At 44.1% G+C, this 21,170-nt stretch overlaps 1 protein-coding gene across 6 annotated transcripts in view; it reads right to left on the reverse strand.

Annotated features, from left to right (window-relative positions):
- SORCS2 (sortilin related VPS10 domain containing receptor 2) overlaps nt 1-21,170 on the reverse strand; it is an 882,674-nt gene that overhangs the window by 211,264 nt on the left and 650,240 nt on the right. For all 6 annotated transcript variants that reach the window (XM_019526396.1, XM_019526393.1, XM_019526392.1 and 3 more), the window contains exon 7: nt 13,595-13,684. In XM_019526396.1, the coding sequence (XP_019381941.1) occupies nt 13,595-13,684 (90 nt within the window). The remainder of the gene's footprint in view (nt 1-13,594; nt 13,685-21,170) is intronic.

The raw sequence follows: 21,170 nt of genomic DNA on the forward strand, positions 1-21,170 counted from the left end.
GGTCGGACTAGGTCCCTTCTGACTCATTGATTCTATGATCTCAGGGAAGGGACTAAGGAAGCAGTTGTTAATGCAGGCAGTCGACATACCATGGGAACTCCTGCACCCAAATACCTCTCAGGCAAGAGCTAAAGCACTGCTATTACTGCTAGCAGTAAAAGCTTCATTACACCCTCTTGCTACAACCATTACTACTGTGAGGAACCAAAAAACCTGTACCCTCTGATAAGCCTCCAAGAGGTGTTTGAAGAAGGATGAATCAAGGAAAAGTGGATGAATTATGGGAAACTTAGATTAAACTGATTGGAGGCATAATTAGCAGGATTTGCACTCTGGGTAAAACCTTGTGAGGGTACTGGGGTGAAGTCTGAGCTAAATCCTTTTGGGATGGAGAGTGGGCTTGGGGAGATTCAACGTTACTTGCCCAGTACACTCAAAAGTCAAGTTCCCAGCAGCTACAGGCACAAAGCAGTTTGCCCAGTCATGGTTGTTGCTGTTACTGCTCCAGCAGTGGAGTGGGGTCCGTGAATCAGGCCTCTGCTGCTGCTATAGCCACAGTTCATAGGTGTAGGGTCAGAGGGGAACTGAGAAGATCATCAAGTCCGACCCCCTGCCCTGGGCAGGAATGAATACTGGGCTCATATGACCCCTGGTAAATTTAAGCTCATATGACCCCAGCTAGGCAATTATCAAGCGCCTCCTGATGTCTAGTCTGAACCTACTCTCAATCAACTTGTGGCCATTATTCCTTGTTACTCTGGGAGGTGCTTGGGGGAACAGGGTCTCACCCATTCCCCTCTGGTTCCCCCTGGTAAGTTTATAGATGGCCACCAGGCCCCCCCTCAGCCTTCTCTTGTGAAGGCTGAACAGGTTCAGGTCCCGTAGCCTCTCCTCATAGAGTCTGTCCTGCTGCCCCCTGATCATGTGAGTGGCCCTCCTCTGGACCCTCTCCATGTTGTCCACATCCCTCTTGAAGTGCGGCACCCAGAACTGGACGCAGTACTCCAGCTGTGGCCTGACCAGTGCCACATAGAGGGGGAGGATCACCTCCTTGGACCTGATTGTGATGCATCTGTGGATGCAGGACAAGGTGTGGTTAGCTTTCCTGACCATGTCCCCACATTGTCGGCCCATGTTCATCTTGGAATCAATAATGACTCCAAGATCTCTTTCTGCCACAGTGCTTTTGAGAAGTGAGTTCCCCAGCCTGTAGGTATGCTGCTGTTTCTTTCTGCCCAAGTGCTGTACCCTGCACTTGTCAGTATTGAATCCCATCCTATTCACATTTGCCCACCCCTGTAATCTGTCCAGATCCAGTTGTATCCTGTCCCTCCCTTCTAACGTGCCCACCTCGCCCCAAATTTTTGTGTCATCAGTGAATTTGAACAGGGTGCTTTTCACTGCCTCGTCCAAGCTGCTAATAAAGAAATTGAACAGTGTGGGCCTGAGGACCGGGCCGTGGGGGACTCCACCGCCAACATCCCTCCAGGTCGAATATGACCCATCCAACACTCTCTGGGTGCAGCCCCCCAGCCAATTTGCGACCCATCTGACTGTGTAGGCATCAGTATCGCAGTCGTCTAGCTTTTAATGAGGATGGGGTGGGAGACAGTGTCAATGGCCTTCCTGAAGTCCAGAAGGGCTACATCTACTGCAACACCTGCGTCCAATGATTTTGTAACCTGAGCATAGAAGGCAACCAGGTAGGTCTGACAGGAGCTGCCCCTAATGGTTGCCCTTGAGCATCATCTCCCCTGCTGGTCCCTCACAGATGTGCTCCTGGATAATTTTCTCAAAGAGCTTCCCTAGGACTGAAGTAAGACTAATTGGCCTATATTTGCCAGGATCCGCCCTCCTCCCTTTTTGGAAAAGGGGGACCTCATTGGCCTTCTTCCAGTCTTCTGGCACCTGGCCAGAGAACCATAAGTGCTCGTGAAGCCATGCCAGGGACCCCCCCGATGACCCCTGCCAATTCCCTCAGCACCCTGGGGTGGAGAGCATCTGGACCTGCTGATTGGAACACATCCAGCCCCTACAGAAGATCCCTAACTCAGTCCTCCCTAACCCTAAGCCTGGCAGAGTCTCTCCTGAGCCTGTCCTGAATCCCGATGGGGGAGATGTCCTGGTCTCTGCTCAGAAAAATGGAGGCAATGAACTTGTTTAAAAGGTCTGCTTTTTGATCTGGTGCAACCACCAGATTGCCAAGCATATCCTGAAGGGGCCTCACGTTGCCTGGTGCCTTCTTTTTACTCCCTGTGTATTTAAAAAAGGAATTTTGGTTGTCCTTGATACTTGTTGCTAGCCCTAGTTCCATCTCCGCCTTAGCCTTCCTAACAGCCTCCCTATAGACTCAAGCGATGGAGGTATAATCCTCTTTGGTGATAGCCCCTCCCTTCCACTGGAGGTACACCTCCTCTTTGGCTTTCAGGCATTTCTGAATGCCTTTGGCGAGCCAAGGGGGCTTTTGAGCACAAGCATGAGCTGCAGCACCATGGACTCTACAGAACTGCCATTTCAGTGTCTCTAAATGGGCGTCCAGATGCCCCACTCACTTACCCCAAATTATGCGACTAAAACTGATGCCTCATTATCAGGGGAAAAAAAGATCATTTCACCCCAGAGTGTCACTGGCTGATGGAGATAAGACTGGAGAAGGCCCTCATTAAAACTTGGCAGCACATAATTGAGATGCATGGAAGGTGTGGGTCTATTGAAAGCCTCTTGGAAGAAGATGCATTCAGAATTACATGCGACTATATGCATAAGAAAGGAAGGCAATGGACATTCCTTGTTCAATAACTTTGTGCCAAACTACTGTTTAGAAGAGTACAGCTTTGTTTTTCTAATCCATTCTTTGTTTGCAGCCCAATTAATCTAAGTTTTTATTGACAGGAAAATCCCAGGTAATAGCCAAATACAAAGAACATATACTGCTGCCAAGGCACACATAAGAAAGACATGTACAACCACAAAAAGGTAACCAAGAAGGGGCTATTTCTGAAGCAATAACATTTGTTTTGTTATTTCCAATTCTCTTTTACCCTGGTTTCCATTACTTGGACACTTATTTTATTGTCCATTTGGAAATGTAGCCCATATACATGAAAAGCAAAACACATAATAGAAGCTTTCCTTCACAATATTTCCACACCATTATCTTTTAGAGCCCAATATTTTGCTTTTCTAAATAGCATCTGGGAATAAGTGAGAATGTTGGCTTTACATTAACTTGGAATAAGTGAATGCAAGGCCAGTGAATGCAGCACCAGGAGTTTAAAAAGAGCTTCTTTCATCAATAAGGGTTAATTAGAGAGGTGAGAAGGGGTTAGAATTCCAAAGATCTTCAGAGGTTCAACAATTAAACTGGAAAAGCAGATAGAAAAATGCTTCATTTGCTCAATATTTTTGTTAACCTATTATGACTAGTAATTGGTCTTACAGTACCAGAGTAAATTAGCATGCATTTTATTATTACTGATTATTTGTAATACAATAACTCTTAGGAGACTTAATGACAGGCCAATACAGGATCCCGCTCCCTAAGCATTTATATTCTAATTTATAAACATGTCTGCAGCAAATAACTAGAGAGCTGGCTTATAAATGGAACAGAGAGTCAGTCCCTCAAGATGGGGGAGCAGGCCTGCTGCCCTGTCTCTCCATTTGTCCCAGTGCCCACCACTTTGGTGTGGTTTGTGACATTTTTTTCTGGGGGTTTCAGAAGGGTGGGATCAGATTTTCAAAACCTTTTCCAGTCTGGGCAGTATACTGGGTAGCATACAGCATCTGTTAATACTGAAATAAGTGGGCATGCAGGTCAGAAATCTAACTGGTGAGGAAACATCCATATTCTTTCTGTAAAATGCAGGGATCAACTGTGTGAATCATGAAGCAACTAGATCAAGAAGCCTTTACAATAAAACGGGTGGACAGTGTCTGAACCCTGTAGATTCTGGAGAGAGGCAAAATCACTTGGCCATGTTTTTTTCCTGGCCAAGATGAGTTTAGTGTGTATGGACCAGCCTCCCTCTACTGAGAATGTGTCTACACTAGATGTTTTACTGCACAGTAGCATGCTTACTGTACAGTGAACTTTGTTACTTATCAGTAAATCTGGTACGTGCAAATGCAAGTAGCAAATTTACTTGTGAGTAGTTACTACGTGGTAGTAACACCAACTGGGATCAAAATTGCTCCTGGTCAGCCCTGCACTAGGTGGCCAGCCTGAGCTCAACCCCAGGGCTGGGAGTCTCTTCTGCACCAGGGCTGGGCCACCTCTATGGCAGCCCCAGCCATAGGCCATTTAAAAGCTTGCAGCTATTTTGCTCCCTGGGGCACAAGAGCAAAGAGCCTGGGGTGACTGTTGGCCTCTGCTGTCCCTGTACAAGCCACAGGATACCTGTGGCAGCCTGCCTGCACCCTGGTGCCACTCTCTAGCACTGCAATAGTGCACGGCTGTCTGGGCCACACTACCCAGGCCTGCAGGGTGCTGCCAGGCGTGCCAGTACCTGGGTCCAGCCACAGGCAACTCCTGGCCACCAAGGCCAGCTCCAGCTGCCCGCAGCCAACTTCCAGCAGCCTGCCTGGAGCCTGCAGGTGGTTGTGGGGCAATGCCTTACCACGCAGCTCCTAGTCTTGTGCTGTGCCCCTGTGCTGGGCACTGCAGGCAGCTGCCCTGGCCCAGCAGCACAGAGACAGTCATGCAGAGACCTGGACAGCTGGCACAGGAGGCCCAATGGCATCCTCACCTATGCCACATGCTGCCACCTGGGGCCCCAACTGGTCCATGGAGGAGATTGGTGACTTCATGGTACTGTGGGACAAGGCAGGAGGTGCAGCTGCAGTTCACGCAAGGATAATGCTCCAACGTGCATGTCTACGAGGGGCTGTCAGGCCAGATGCGGGAGCCCCCATCCCATTAACTCTCTACCTCTACCTCCCAGCTTCATGTTCCGCTCTGCCCCCCCACACCCCACAAACCCATCTCTCACACACCTCCACCTACAGCAGGGACAGAAGTCAGTTCTGGCTCCCAGCCCTATAGTGGTGACACAGCTGTAGCTCCTAGTCAGGCACCTGCTCACCAGCCCTCTAGTGGCAAATCAGAAGATGTGCAGGTGGGGGAGAGTTAGAGAAAGTTTTCCTCTTTAAGGTGTGACTGACAGATCCAAACTCGATCCAGTTCTAACACCAATGAACAATTGAGCAGCTCAAAGTGCAACATGTAACAAGGCCCTATATCTCCATGGGAAAACTTTAGCTTTGAAAAAGTATTTTCAAATTAATCAGTATAAAAATATTAATTCAGGATTCTATACAAAAACACATTGCGATACATTTGCACTGCCAAAAAGTATGACTGAAATGAAGAGCCAAATTTTTTTCCCCCAAGGCTACACATAAGGACTGAGGTACGTGCAGACATTTGTCACGCTCAGTTTATGATCATGCAGCTTCCTTTAAGCTGCATGATCATAGTTCAGGCACAGCTTATACATATTTGCTGGTGCTAGGAGCTGTATAGGGGACACAAGGCGCGTCTACAGATGATGGTATGTCGCCGTAGCAATATGCTATGGCAATGTAGTGTCTATGGACCTCTACATATGACCAGCAGCTACTTCACCATAGCATTGTGCTCCCCTGGTATAGCACACCGCAACAGCAAAGCAGCTGCTAAAAATAACCATGCGCTGCATGTATAGGGCAATACAGGCTGTTACTGCGCCATGATTTGGTACTTCCAAAAGGAAGTACTAAATCACAGCGCAGTAACAACATCGCCATAGCGACATATGTAGACCCTCCCACAACGCACGTAACTTGGGGTGGGAGGAAGGGGGGATAGGATTGGAGTGGAGCTAGCAGGTCTGCAAGGGGATTGGTGGGTCTGTGGTAGGTGGTTGTCCATCTGCGGGTGGGGGTGGAGGAGCTAAAAATAGCCTGGTCAGGGTTGGTGGGTGCAGGATAGGAAGAGCACAGCCCCAAGGCTGGGGCAAACAGCTGGACGCTCTGCCCCAGGGCTGCACTCCAAACATGTGCAGACACCTCATAGATTAGGCTAACCATTCCCAGTATAAATTAGTTCACCTCCTGGAGTACACATCTGGAGTACTGTGTTCAGTTTTGGGTCCCCCTCTACAAAAAGGATGTGGACAAATTGGAAAGAGTGTAACAGAGGGTGACAAAAATTGTGAGGTGGCTGGGGCACATGATTTATAAGGAAAGACTAAGAAAACTGGGCTTATTTAGTCTAGATACTGAGAGGAGACTTAATAGCAGTCTTCAACTACCTGAAGCGGGGTCCAAAAGAGGATGGAGCTAGGACTGTTTTCAGTGGTGGCAGATGACAGATCAAGGAGCAACAGTCTCAAGTTGCAGCAAGGAAAGTTTAGGTTAGATATTAGGAAGAATTTTATCACTAGGAAGATAGTAAAACACTGGAACAAGTTACCCGGAGAGGTGGTGGAAGCTCCATCCTTGGGGGAGTTTCCAAACCTGGCTAGACAAAGCCTTGGCTGGGATGATCTAGTTGGGGAAGGTCCTGCTTTGAGCAGGGGGTTGGACTAGATGACCTCCTGAGGTCCCTTCCAACCCTCATTTTCTATGATTCTATGATTCCTCAAGTGAACTAATTTAGGTCTGGCCAGCCGTTTTTGCACAATCTAACTTCCCCAACCATTTGCACATATCAGCCCTTAGATCAACCTAGCCCTAGTTAGGTTGATTTAAATGTAACATCTGCACATACTCTGAAGCTTCAGTACACCTACTCTATGAATACCAGACAGATCAACTTTCCAAGCCTGTGGTACTCTCTGCTTGGCCCACAATCCCCTTTGCATGTAGAAAACCACTGTTAAACTCTGTCTATGATATTTATGGGGTAGCAAAGTCCACCTAAGACAAGACTCTGAGACTATATTCTGTTCCCTAGCAGAACAGAACACAGCATAGGAAAGCCCTGATATTGTGGAAAACTAAAACCCAGTTGTTTTTCAGTTCTGTAGGTTTCTGTTTATTTTAAAAAATAAGGTCCCATGTCTTCCTTCACAATCCTGTATCTCAGTCTCACCCTTGGAAGCGTATAACTAACAATAGTCCAGGGCTTGGGTCTTCAGAATACTGCTGATTTGCCACGAGCCCTAGAGGTAGTTTGTCTCTCTTTTACGTTACTGAATCTGTCATTTGTATAGGTATCAAATCTTTTTTATCCTACTGTTAAGACTGAACTGGATTGGAAAATGCATTTTTATTTCAGCCTGACGTTCCACATAAAAACAGTGCATGACTAAGAATTCAAAGAGAACAGAATATTCTGTTTTGTAATACTTGGTTGTTAAGATGCTCAGCATGAAATAAAGGTAGGTAAACCACTTTTCAAATGTCTTTCTCTGCTTTTACAAAAGAGGTCAAAGACCACTCATCTACAGTGCTGTTCTAATGGATGTTTCAATTTCAAAAACCTTTAGTGGAATTTTTCAGCTTTATCTTGTGCAGACACCGATGAAACATTTCTCAGAGGCATCATCAACATGCTAAAGAGATGCAGTTTGTTTTGTTCCACTCACCGGTTACAGCCTGAACTAGCAACAACATAAAACCAACCTTTTCTAAATGAAACAGTCACCCTGTGCCTAACTAGACTATTGAAACTATCCAAGATGAAACCATTAGCTTGTAAATTTATTTATTCAGTCAAGCCTGGAGTTAATCTTTTTAGTGGTAAAATAACAAACAAACAAAGAACACATTTTCCAAGACACAGAACTTTGCATCCTGTACCATTTCAAATAACCCAAGCTACAAATGAAACAAATCTAAATGGAATTTTTTCTATATGCAAGAATTGTAAGTCTCCTATTACTCGCTTGATAATATCATTCTCTTAGTAAACCATTTTCATATGTTTTAAGATCAGAAGGGACCATTAGATCATCTAGTTTGACCTCCTGAGTAATATATACCAGAGAATTTCAAATGATTACTCTGGTATTGTGCCCAGTACCTTGTTCTTATTTTGTTACTGTAAATCTTCCATAAAGGCATCCAATCTTGATCTAAAGATTTCAAGAACTAAATTATCCACTACTTTTTTCATGATTCATTCCAATAATTATTTTCCCACACTGCTAACAATGTTTTCCTTTCTAATTTGAACTTGTCTGGCTTCCACTCCCAGTCAGTGGTAAGCTACTCGCGAGTAAATGCTCCGAGGCAGGTGTCTATACCTGTACAGAAGCAGGAGCAGATTTGCTGCTAATGGCCGCAAACTGCTTTCACTTCCTGGAGCCCTGCAATGGGCTTTTGCTGCTACCAGGGGGAGCTCTAGGCTCTCCCTGGGCACTAGCACAGGGGCTAGCAGGGCACACCTGTCTCCTGGCCCCAGCTGTAACATCAAAGGGGTGGAAGGAAAGCTTGGAGCTCTCTGCTGCCAGGGCAGGGGGACATGGTCCCTGCCTGGGCTCCAATGGTGGAGCCCACCCCAGCAGTAAGCAGCTCTTTGGGGCAGGAAGCAATCTCTTGCACCCTGGTGGCCAGCTGATGGGGAGCAGATTTGCTCCCAGTCAGGTGTCTACATGAGTGCTTCTGCATGGTTAGTAATTGCTAGTAAACTTGCTACTTGCATTTGCAGGTAGTAAATTTACTCACAATTAGTGGGGTTTACTGCACTAAGTATGTGCACGTGCAGTAAACTATGCTACTTCATAGGAAACTGTGTCATGTAGACACACCCTGTAAGTACTATGATGATATTGAAACATTAACTATTGTAAGGAAATCACCTCTGCATCTTTTTTTTCCGATAAGCTAAACAAACTAAACTCTTTAAGGTTCCACTGGGCACATCTGCATAAGATGTCTGCTGAAGAGTAGACTAATTAGCTCTGCAATAAAGTTTCAGCATCTACACGTATGGCTGTATTAGGCTGCAGCGAGCATTAACTGTAGGTTAGCAGCAATGCCAACTGCTGCAAAACCATTGCAAGACTCAGGATTTCAAAGTTAAAATAACTCAGAATCAGGATCTCCCAATCCAACCCTCAGATCTCTGGATTTCCCAGCTGGTAAGTGAAGGGAAAGGGGCAGGGGGAGAGGGAGGGGACAGGGAGGAGATTGAGGCCCCTGCAGTGAGGGAAGGAGTGGGGGTGGGGTAGGTCATCCAGAGGTGTTGGGGGGGGCAGCTCCCCACAGCAGTGCAAACCCCTGGGGGAGACATGGGGGAATGTACCCCCCGCAAGGCAAAGGCAGAGGCAGAGGCAGAGGCAGGCTGCCAGTTGTGGGCTTGGAGCTCTGTGCCCTGATGCCTTTCCCTGGGAGCTCAGCCATGCGACCCCAGTATGTCTCCTGCTGCTGGGTGGGTAGGGGTTGTGCTGTGCGGCCAGCACATCCCATGTCCCCTGTACACCCAGCGAGCGGCAATGGTGTTGCATGGCCAAATTCCTGGGGCAAGGCAGCAGGGTGCAGAACTCTAGCCCACACAGCAGCCCACCTCTGCCCCGCAGGTGGCACATGCCCCCATGCCTGCCCTGGGGGTGTGCACTGCTGTGGGGGGGCTGTGCCCCTCCCCCGTGCCTCTGGACAACCCACCCCAGCCTCAGGGCCCCATTCATCCCAACCCCTGCTCCTGCTCCACTCCGTCCCTCACTGTGGAGGCCCTGATCTGCCACCCCTCCATGCCTCTACCCTCTCCCCCAACCCTTTTCCCTCCACTTACCAGCTGGGTGCTGTCTCTGCATCTGTCAGTGTCTCTGTATCTCTGTCTGTCTGCTCTTCACTCCCAAGCCACAGCCTGCCCAGCCCTGCTGCTGCTTCTCACTCCTGACCCACAGTACCCCACATCCTGCCAAGATGGGTAGGCTCCAAACCCCACACACACATCCACAGCCCCCAACGCCTTCACAGATACTACCCCCATACACTTCAAAAATAGCATCTCATGATTTACATGCCAATCTCTTGATTTTTTAAGAGTGCGTCTCATGATTTTTGGCATGGTGGGGTTGGCAATTCTGTGTTAGTAGTTGGAAACACAAATACAGTCCTACAGCAGCATTCCTTAATGCACAGCAACATGTTTATAGATACTGATGGAGTTGGCTGGGGTATGAGGGTGCTTCAGTGCGTGGCTGCTTGCCGGCTAGCCCCACACTGAAGCACCCTTGTGTTCCAACCAGCCCCTACACAGGTTGGAGCAGCCCTGGGCTACCAGGCTAACTTCCCCCGGGCCTCCTACCAGCCAAGGCTGCTTTGATCCAGCTCAACATGCTAAAGTCCCAGATACATGTGTAAGTGGAGTGCCCAGGAACAATAAACTCCAGCACAGTATGTGCCAGAGTTCATTGCATCACATTAATTTCACATGTAGATGTACCCACTGTGAAGTAAATATTTGTTGCTTCCTTTGCCACCCTCTCAATGCTCTCAACATATTTTAAAATATGGACCAGGACTGGTCTCAATATTCTAGGATTCCTCTTATCCAGTAGTGATCTCTGCTAATCCCCATTTGAAGAACTCTAATTTGTGGATGATTTCCCATTGATGAGTACTTCTGAGATCCATCAGGTAACCAGTTCTTAATCCATGTAATGCTTTTTTTACTGATGTTATATTATGTTGGGTTTTTCTCATAAGAATGTCATATAACACTAAGCTTAATGCCATACAAACTCCAAAATGAATTATATCTACCTTTAACAAGCAAACCTGTAATCCCTGCAAAAAAATAAAATCAGGTTTGTTCAACAAAAGGACTAAATACTACTACCAGCCTTGCCCATTTTCAAGGGGCCTAAGCCAAGCTGTAAAAGTGTGACTAAGCCCCAGAGCCTGTTTCTGAGTGACCGTAGCATGAACCTTTGCAGATGTGGCAGCAAGCTTGATCAGCAAAGTAAAGGAAGCTATCCACATGTCTAACTAAACACAATTAAATAAAGACAAGGCCTGAAGGTAGACATTAATAAGAGACGGCCATACATTAAATAATCCAAATATGGTATAACATAGCTTTATCTTAAAATATTAGTAGCAGTGATTGATGTAACCAAATGTATTAGATATATTTTTTGTTAAGATTCTTAGATAATTTGTAAAAACACAAGCAGCCTTGTCAGAGAAGACCATCAACTAAGGTAAAGAAGAAATAAGCCAGTGTTGAACAGCATTTCAAAATGGGGAAGGAAAGGAAATAAGGAACCCTCCCTTTTAGTTTCCCCAAGGATATAAATTCCAACTAACTGCATCTTCAAAGTCCACAAGAGATCTGGTTCAGTGCAGGTCCAAAAGTTTCAGTGAAACCAAGAAATTTAAATAAAACAAATCAGAGATCCTTTATTAGAATTAAAACCAGCCATACATAAATATTGGGCATAGGCTGGAGGGAAATTTGGATAATTCAGATTTAAGAAGACTGGCTGATAATCTGTGCGCTACCCTCCTCCTACCTCTCTGGTTTCCCCAGCAGGTATAGGTGAGAATCTGTTGTGTTGTCCCAGGTTGTCAGATAGATTTTGGGATAAATGGTTGTTTTTACATTTTGAAGTGCAAGCAAATACAAGGTTGGGCTGTAGCCCTGTTTTGCCTGTTTTATCTGTAGCCTACCCACAAGGTTAGCTGTAATCTGGATAACAGTACTAAGAAGGTTAAAGCTTGCACATCCATTTTATTACAAGCAAAAGTCATGAATTAAAGAAGTCAGTATCCTGAAAGCTTTAAATATTTGTATGCTGATGGAATATTAATAATATTTTATATGCTAACAACAACAGCTTGTCCTTATCTAGGATCACTTATAACAAAGCCTCTAGGTAAACATCAGAACAGAGCACCCAGCCATGCAGATAAATATTTTACACAAAAGCAATCTAAGACGGGCTGTAGGCCTGGTCATGTGCACAAAACAGCAGGTGACTATACATGATGATGAAGGCCTAACATAATGGCAGAGATTCTTGCACTGGTTCCCTACAGGCAAAAAGAAGACTCCTCACTGAATCACCTTATTGACAAATCAAGGGTTTGCCATTATTAAATATTACATTAATATACTCAGAATGACTAAAAATGAAGAATAAACAGAAGCCCAAGCAAAGCTAAATAAAACCAATCAACTAAGAGTTCTGATGAGATGAGGCATTTAGAGGAATGGACAGAAAACTGTATAATTTATTTCAGAAATAGCATTTCTGTCAAATTATACCCTCCCATTTTATTTATATGAAGTACACATTAAACTGTCTGTAAAATGGTACAGAATCCTTTGATTTTGGCATTTAGAACTTTATGTTCTCTTATTGTTTTCCTAATTACAGATTACCCAAGAGACCATAAAAACTGCTTCGAAGCCATTTCGAATAATCCAGTAAAAGTCATATTGATTTGCATATGACTAGCTATGCATTTTAAAACTAACATGCATGGTAGTAGAAGGCAGCTCCACATTCTTGTTCAGATAATATCTGATGGTCTGATTTGAGGGTTTTGTTGTTATGCTACATATTTACCATAAAAAAACCACAGGACATCAGAAAAGTTAAAAAAAAAAAATCAAAGTTGGGAAAAAAGTCCTTTAAGGATATTCTTTGCTTTTAAAAAAAGACATATGAGGAAACAGAGTACAGTTCCCCACCTATAAACAGGAAGGTAGTGATCTAAACCTACAACAGTCACAAAATGCAATTGTTAGTTTCTCCTGTAATTAACTAAGCCATTTTTCTTAAGAATTACAGAAGCCTCCCAGCTATCCATAAAGTTATGCAACATGCTGTGTACCACAAAACCTCAGTCGCATCAATTAGACTGCATGCAAATATATGCCTCTACTTTACTGCTAGAGTACTATGCTAATATAGCAGCCCTGAAAAGCATGCCACGCTGCAGGAATTTCAGCTAGCTCTGCCACCCACATCACCCTGATAGGTAACTAGGAGCCCTCAGGTTTTTTTCAGTGATAGAGAGTAGGCTGGTACAATTCCCTTATACTTCCATTCATGCTTGTGGAAGATATTCACCATATGAAATTTAAACTGTAAGTGATTCTTGAAAAAATATTCACTCAGTATCAATGACCACTTGTCATTGGTCCTGGAGGGTTGCTTCTTGGGAACAAAGCTGGAGAGCTATTGCAATAACCTTTGCTCTCCATGCCTGTGGGCACATCTACACAAGATGCTAATTGCACGGTAGCCTAATTCTACTGTGAGGTAGCATGCAGGGCAAAAACTATGATAGTATTAGGTTACTGCTCAGTAAGCATCTCTAAAAATCCACGCGCCGGCACTATTGCGCAGTAGCACTAGTTACTGTGCATTGATTCAGTGCTTGGTTATACAAGTACTAAACTTAACGAGCAGTAACTACGGCACTTTAATGAATGTGTAGGCATGCCCCGTAAATTGCAATGAGAGCTGCTATATGCCCAAAAAATATATAATGCAAGCAGTATTTAGTAAAATAATCTGATGCCTCATAGGAACAAGTTCTCATGTCAGAATACTGAGGATTAAAAAGCACAGAACCCACCTGCACTGGGTCAAAAATGGAATAAAGGAAAACATTTCCATGGAAAGAACAATATAATGTCCACACTCACCTTTGGCAATGCATATTTTGGCAGTTTCATCTGTACAAAGCTATTACGACGGTAAGAAACGTAATATTTTGTCCGATTGGCTGATGTTGTCTGTGGAAACAAAAATGGTAAATCCACAATTAGTTGGCTATTAAATCTGAGAGTCTGTAAGGACAGAACTAGATATAATTCAAACATACATACAATATTACTTACTAAATTGTATTCATAGCTATAATACCATAACAACATAGCAATTATGCACCCCATATCATTGATTAAAGACTAGATGGAGAATTTACCCTAAAAGCAAAGAGTAGTCCCTAAAGTCACACTTTTCTTCTTTGTTCTCCTCCTCTCCTAGAAGGAGAAGTAATCCACTTCTGCCTCTCTCTGGATCATCCCTGCTGGCTAATGTATTGACATTACATCCTTTCCTCTACCTCAGTCCTCCTGCACAGGACAGAGTGTGACAGCTTCATGATGCTGCTCTGCCTTCTACAATGTGGCCGTGTCTACATGAGATGCTGACTGCACAGTTGTTGCAGCACAGTCATTTACTACTTTTTTTTATACAAGTATAAACAAGTACTAAATGACTGTGCAGTAACCAGAGTTACTGCGCAGTAGCACCACTGAGCAGCTTTTTCATGACTCTGACTGCACAGTAGCCCAAAACTACTGCACAGTAGTGTTACGTCACTCTCTGCCATGTGACGCTACTGCACGGTAGTCATGGGCTACTGCACAGTCAGCATCTTGTACAGACACGGCCTGTTTCTCACAATGTGAATAGTCAATGGTTCTGCCCTGTCAGTTCCCTGCATGGGTTTATAGGGCAAGAAACAGTCTCATCTTACAGAGGAAGAGAAAAATATAAACTAACAGTGAAAACCAGCATCCCATAGAACTGTACATGCTATTTTAAGTGCACTTTGAATAGGAATGTAAGAAGCTAACTAAGTCAAAGTGAGTCTCTGAACAGCAGAGACTTCCTATACCTGAAGAAGGGTGACTGCACCCGAAAGCTTGCAAAGAACCTTTTTCCAAACCCTCAGTTGGTTTAATAAAAGATATCACATTTACCCAAAGAACCTTGTCTGCCTAAGGTCATATAAAGCATTCTGAGTCACTATAAAACTGTCATTTTATACCTGAGAAAGGGTACTGTGGTACCTGAAACTTTGCCTATGTCCCTTCCAAGTACATAGCTGGTCCAATAGCAGAGATCACTCACAAAAGTCCTTGCCCCTACCTACAATAAAACATTTTCTGGTGTAAGACATAGACATGTGCCATGTTGGGTGACAATGCAATGTTGAAGCCATTTGGGAAGTGAACATCCACAAAAGAGCTAGTTAACTATATCTTATAGGTCCAATTCTATTTTCATTCCCATTGGTTTCAGTAGGCCTTTTACTTATGTAATACAGGGTGGAATTAGTCTCTATATCAGCAATTCCACAGCAGTGAGATTTCTGCCCACTGGGAACATCAACCATGGGCAGGTAGTGAATGAAAAATTAGTGTAGAGATTTAATACTGTTTCCCTGCCTTGTGCTATATCAAACACAATGGTAAGTGAAAGCCTTTCCAAGCAGACACTAGCATAATAATACAAAAAAGTTACATATAACTGCTGAGTTAAGAAAAGACTAACACACTGTGGTATACTTTCAGAACTTCAAATTATTATGGGTTTAGGGACATATTTTTTTGTTGGTGTAAACTGGCACAGCTCCACTGAAGCCTCCGGAGCTCCCATACACTGCAATATCAGAGAGATCAATGTTTAATGATATTTCACATTTTCCAAAATACTTTCCTGGAATGCTAGCTGATACCCTGGCTTCTCCCCCAAGATAACAGCCACAAAAAGTAGCTGCTTTATAAAATAACAGCAAAAGACTTATCTAAAAAATTAACTTGAAATACACAAATCTGTTTACTGTTTTATCACCATGCCACACAAGTCAATTTGTGAAGCAGGAGTCCCAAAAGCATAAAATTCCTGCTTTTAATTAAAAAATATGCCTAATCTACATCCTCTTGTCTTGCTGCTTTTCTCCAGCTCCACAAAAGATGAGATATTCATCCAGAGAAGACTGGGACCCTTTATTAAGCACAATCCTTTTTACTGAAAAATTGTTTAAATCCTTTTTCTCTCTCAAATCTTACCTCCTCCTTTTGTAGAGAAGTGCACACCATAATTTTGGCAGTGACATGATTTTAATTTTCTTATTTCCCAGAAAATGTAACATCTCGTTCAAGCAGCCAAATGAAGCTTGACTAAGATGGAAGATACTTTATGATGCAGTAGCAGAAGCTTGCATAAAAGGCTAACATTTAGTGAACCCTTTTACCACCCAGTCATGCCTAACTCAGCTGTCTCAAATAAGCTACCATAGAGCAAAAGAAGAGGCAAAGACTGGAAATAATATCAAGTGAGGGTTAAAAGAAAGACCACCATCAAGTCAGTGTCATTTATGAAGGAAAGTCTTAACATATACCAGCCCCATTAGATAAGTTATATGTAAAATAATAAATAAATGACAAAGCACATGTTTAGGAGTATATAGTGTGTGTGTGAGTGGGAGGGGGAGGCGGGTTACATAGGCAAAATGACTATTAAAATCTACCGGCATTTGCCAGAGTGAAAATTGATTTAGAAGCCCAGAATTTGGCTATAGGGCATCACATACTCAAAGTGCTTTGTGTTTCAAAAATAAACTGATTGAAAAGACAACTTTCACTGAAACATGCAAATTTGACCTTTGCTTGGTAAAAATAGTGCTGATGCATGACGGCAGATCTACCTGCTTGAATATTTTACACGTATCAAAGAATGTAACACTGGAGTCCTTTCTATGCCTTTTTCATGCCAATTTTCTTCTTTGTAGCAAAACAAATGTGATGTCTTTAGAAATCTGATTTTTAAATTGATGGATTAAAGCAAACCTCCCCCGTTTTTTATTTTTTATTTATTTGTAAATGTCAGTCTTATCTGTCACATCCAACAGTAATAAATAAAAGTGAGACTGGGTTCTTTTGTCTTGTGGTAAGTACCATGGAGAAGCCAAAAGCTGGGGAAACCTCTGAAAATATCTAGTCCAAGCAATTAAAGAGGATTCAACGGCTTCCTCATTTAAAGGAGTATGCTCCTTGCACAGTGTTGGGGAAACAACAGTTTTCTATACTGTACTTGATATACTGTACTGTGATAGTATCAGAATATACTGGCAGTTGACAAATAGAGGTCTGGGAGGCTTCCATTTGATTTTATCTTCTAATGTTAGTGGCTGAAATAAGCCAGACATGATCAGCCAGAGGTATCAGTTTTAGTGACTTTTTGTATCACTCCACTGCAGCATTCGCTTAGAAAAAAATGCCTTGTGTTCTAAAGCCTTCCCTTTTCCATGTCCTCAGTGTCCGACTCGCCCATATCAGACAGGGAATAGAATCATAGAAAGTTAGAGTTGGAAGGGAGCTCAGGAGGTCATCTATTCCAACCCCCTGCTCAAAGCAGGACCAGCTAGATCATCCCAGCCAAGGCTTTGCCTAGTTAGGTTTAGAAAACCTCCAAGGATGGATCTTCCACAACCTCTCTGCGTAACCTGTTCCAGTGTTTTACTACCCTCCTGGTGAGAAAATTCTTCCTAATATCTAACCTAAACTTCCCTTGCTGCAACTTGAGACCATTGCTCCTTGTTCTGTCATCTGGCACCACTGAAAACAGTCCTAGCTCCATCCTCTTTTGAACCCCGCTTCAGTTAGTTGAAGACTCCTATTATATCCCCTCTCAGTCTCTGCTCTAGACTAAAGAAGCCCAGTTCCCTCATAAGTCATGTCCCCCAGCCTCCTCACCATTTTTGTCACCCACCACTGGACTGTCTCCAGTTTGTGCGCATCCTTACTGTAGTGGGAGGCCCAAAACTGAAAACAGTACTCCAGATGTGGCCTTACTAGCGCTGAATCGAGGGGAATAATCACTTGCCTTGACTTTCTGGCAACATACCTACCAATGCATCCCAGTATGCCATTAGTCTTCTTAGCAACAAGGGCACACTGCTGGCTCATATTCAGCTTATTGTCCACTGTAACCCCAGGTCCTTTTCTGCAGAGCTGGTGCCCAGCCAGTCAGTCCCAAGCCTGTACTGGTGCATGGGATTGTTCCATCCTAAGTGCAGGACTTTGCACTTGTCCTTATTGAGCCTCATGAGATTCATTGTGGGATAAAGGAGGACAGAGTGCCAGAATATGAGATGAGAGATGAAAGAGACCTCAGAAAGATGAAGAAGGGAGATTAATTCTAACATCTTCCATGCTGCTACAGCAGCACACCCTACAAGGGGCTGGCAACTTTCATGCATTAGTAGGTGCATGAACAGGTCCAGGGACGTGATGCTTCCCCTCTATGTGGCACTGGTCAGGCCACAGCTGGAGTACCACATCTAATTTTGGGCAATGCAATTCAAGAGGGATGTGGACAACCATGAGAGGGTTCAGAGGAGGGCCATTCATATGGTTAGAGGCCTGCAGGGCCTTATGAGGAGAGACTGAGGGATCTGGACCTTTCCAGCCTCCAGAAGAGAAGGCTGAGGGGGGTTCTTATAGCAATAATACTGCCTACAACTATGTAGAATGTCTTAACAGAACATAGATACTTGAAAATAAATCTGTTTTGCTGATCACAGTAGTTTGGAGGTTCACAAGGTGAGAAGCATTTCTCACCATCTACAAACGTTGAAATGGATTTTAAGATGTGCCTGTTGGGAGGCAAAAGTAATATCACCATTGAGCAAAATGGCACCTGCTAGTGCTAGGCATGGTATACAAACTCACTGGGGGAGGGCGGGGGGAGCAGCAGGGAATAGGAGAACTATTCACATGGCTGGGGTAACATGACCCCAGCACTTTTTCCTGCCATGGGCAGGGGGTTGGACTTGATGATCCACTGAGGTCCCTTCTGCCTCTAGCATCTATGAATCTATGAACTTGTCTTTACGTGCTTCCACTTCAGCACTTTGATCCAGGGTGAACTGCAGCACTGATCCTCTTTCCAATAGGGAACCATGAGGCAGGAAGGAAGGGAAGGGAATGAGAAGACAATGGGAGTCCAGAACTGTACACAAGCATTCAAATAAACCAGTGGAAATTCAGTAGCTTAGTTTGAGCAGTTAAAAATCCTACCATTTCTACAATGGAAAAGCATTCAAAGGCCATCTGCTTTCTATGCAGCCAGACTGCATTGCAGAGGGCACCCAGGGGGTGCTTGTCTGCAGGCTCCCCAGTCTGCCTAAAGGCAGGTGACAGTAGCCAAGGGCACAGGTCAGAGCAGATTGGCTGGCAGCCCCAGGGAACGATGTCCCTCCCCAATCCTTCCCCAGCTATCTCAGTTTGGTCCAGAAACTGGCAAACACAAGCTGGGGAGCATCAGTATTATGGGCATCAGCACTGGCCCTTGCATACTCCGTAGCCATGTACTGTGCACCGGTATCACCCAGAAGCAGTCACACTTGACTTGTTGATATCCAACTGAATTCTGCAATGTGGTGCATTGTGGGAACCCTCAAGTCAGCTCAAACACCTTGGCTGCCCATGCTGTCACACATCACTCCTCCACCCATTCATTTTGATGCAGCAACTCTACAGGAAATCCAGTGAATTAAGGAAAACAAGTGTCTCCCCATCCACCAGGACCTCAACAATGCTCCTCACTGGGCATATCTACATGTGCTTTTATGCATGCCTAAAATTAATGCGCATTTGCCTAATGCACATTAAGGAGACTTAGGTGTGTCTACACATGCACATGCTAATGCACATTAACACAGTACACAGACTGACTTGGGACTAAAGTTAGTCCCAAGTCAGTCAACATGCACAGAGTTAATGTGCTTTAGCGTGTCTACATGCGTGTTAAGGCGCTTTAGCTATTTGCATCTAAATTTGATATCTGATGCCCCATTATTCATTGTGTAGTCATTTTGAATCTACTCTGCAAAAGGGAAAAGTGAAGAGGCTTGCCAACCTCTCCTGTAGAGTATGTGCACTTCTATTCTACTAGCACCATTAAGGGTCACATTCACAGTGCAATGAAAGTAAATAGTCAAGAGCTGAACTCTACTGGTAGTAGTCTTCTCTTGCCATTCAACTGTTATGTGCAAGTTTCCAAATCATTTTTATGTTATGGGTCTCTGCAACAGTAGTGTAACTGAGGGGAAGTGGCTGGGGCAGCAGCCCCAGGTGCCACCTTTGTTGGCAGACACAAAAGCAGCCATTACCACAGTGGTGGCTGATTGTACTGCCTCAATCAGCATGGCAGGAGCCAGTTCTGTCCCAGACATGAAGCTGTGTTACTATACCTCTGCTTTCCGAGCCTGGTAGCAGAACAAGACAATAATACTGCCTACAACTATGTAGAATGTCTTAACAGAACATAGATACTTGAAAATAAATCTGTTTTGCTGATCACAGTAGTTTGGAGGTTCACAAGGTGAGAAGCATTTCTCACCATCTACAAACGTTGAAATGGATTTTAAGATGTGCCTGTTGGGAGGCAAAAGTAATATCACCTTTGAGCAAAATGGCACCTGCCAGTGCTAGGCATGGGATGCAAAATGCCCATTATAATTCAAAATTTCATTTCCAAATCTATTTTGCACCTTGTTTGTAGTGCTAAATGTTTCATGCCACGTGAACCTCCAGACTGCTATGCTCTGTGTTAATTTGCAAATCCCTTGGAAAGGAACAAGTCATAAAAGCTGTGAAAAAGCTAATCTAATGCACGTCAAAGCAGTGGAGTAGAGAGGGCCGCTGTCACCATTTTAGAAAACACAAAATTGCTTACCTTAAAGAGACAAAACACAAACCTTGCAATAAACACCCAACTTGTAAGTAAGGACCAAACTGTGGCTTTTCACTGCATGTCCAAATAGGGAACAGGGTATAAAAACTGTCCTATGAAGATTTTTGGGTTGGAATGGGCAGCCTACGTGCTGCTCTAACTTGCTGAAGTGGTTCCAGAGAGACACAGCAATCATTCTACTGACTGAGGACTGGCTGTGGTGCTGCTTGCTTCAGCATCATTGTCAATATCCATCTGTGCCAGAAACAGGTGATGGAAGAGTTGGCCACACTGACTTTTAGATAGCCAAAGATTTCCTTGGGTAGTTTTCTGGCCAATTTGTGCTAAGGATGTAGTGAAAGAAAGACAAAATAGAGCCCAAGGAACTGACCCCAAGGCTAAATTCTGACTAATTTACCAGAGTGTTAATGGAATAAAATTTGGCCCATAGAGCATCTTTACACATGCTCCAGGGATTGGGGGGAAAAGGGGGGAGAGCTTTAATTAAAGTTGCTCTTGGGAGCACTTTAAGTAAATAAAGCACCTTGAGCATCTCATGTATTCAGCATCCCACACTTTAAAATGGCAGAGGGGGCCCTATAACTAAAGTTTGTTCAACGAGCTTTAGTTAAACCACCTGTGATGGCCAGAACCAAAAGGGTTAACAAGCAAAAAGAAAATGCTTATAGCAAAAAGAAAATGCTTTTTGAAGATATCTGAAATAGAGCTTATGAAACTGTTTCCTGTCTG

The sequence above is a fragment of the Gavialis gangeticus genome, unplaced genomic scaffold (genome assembly GCF_001723915.1).
Source record: "Gavialis gangeticus isolate Ggan-Ray unplaced genomic scaffold, GavGan_comp1, whole genome shotgun sequence".
NCBI lineage: Eukaryota > Metazoa > Chordata > Crocodylia > Gavialidae > Gavialis > Gavialis gangeticus.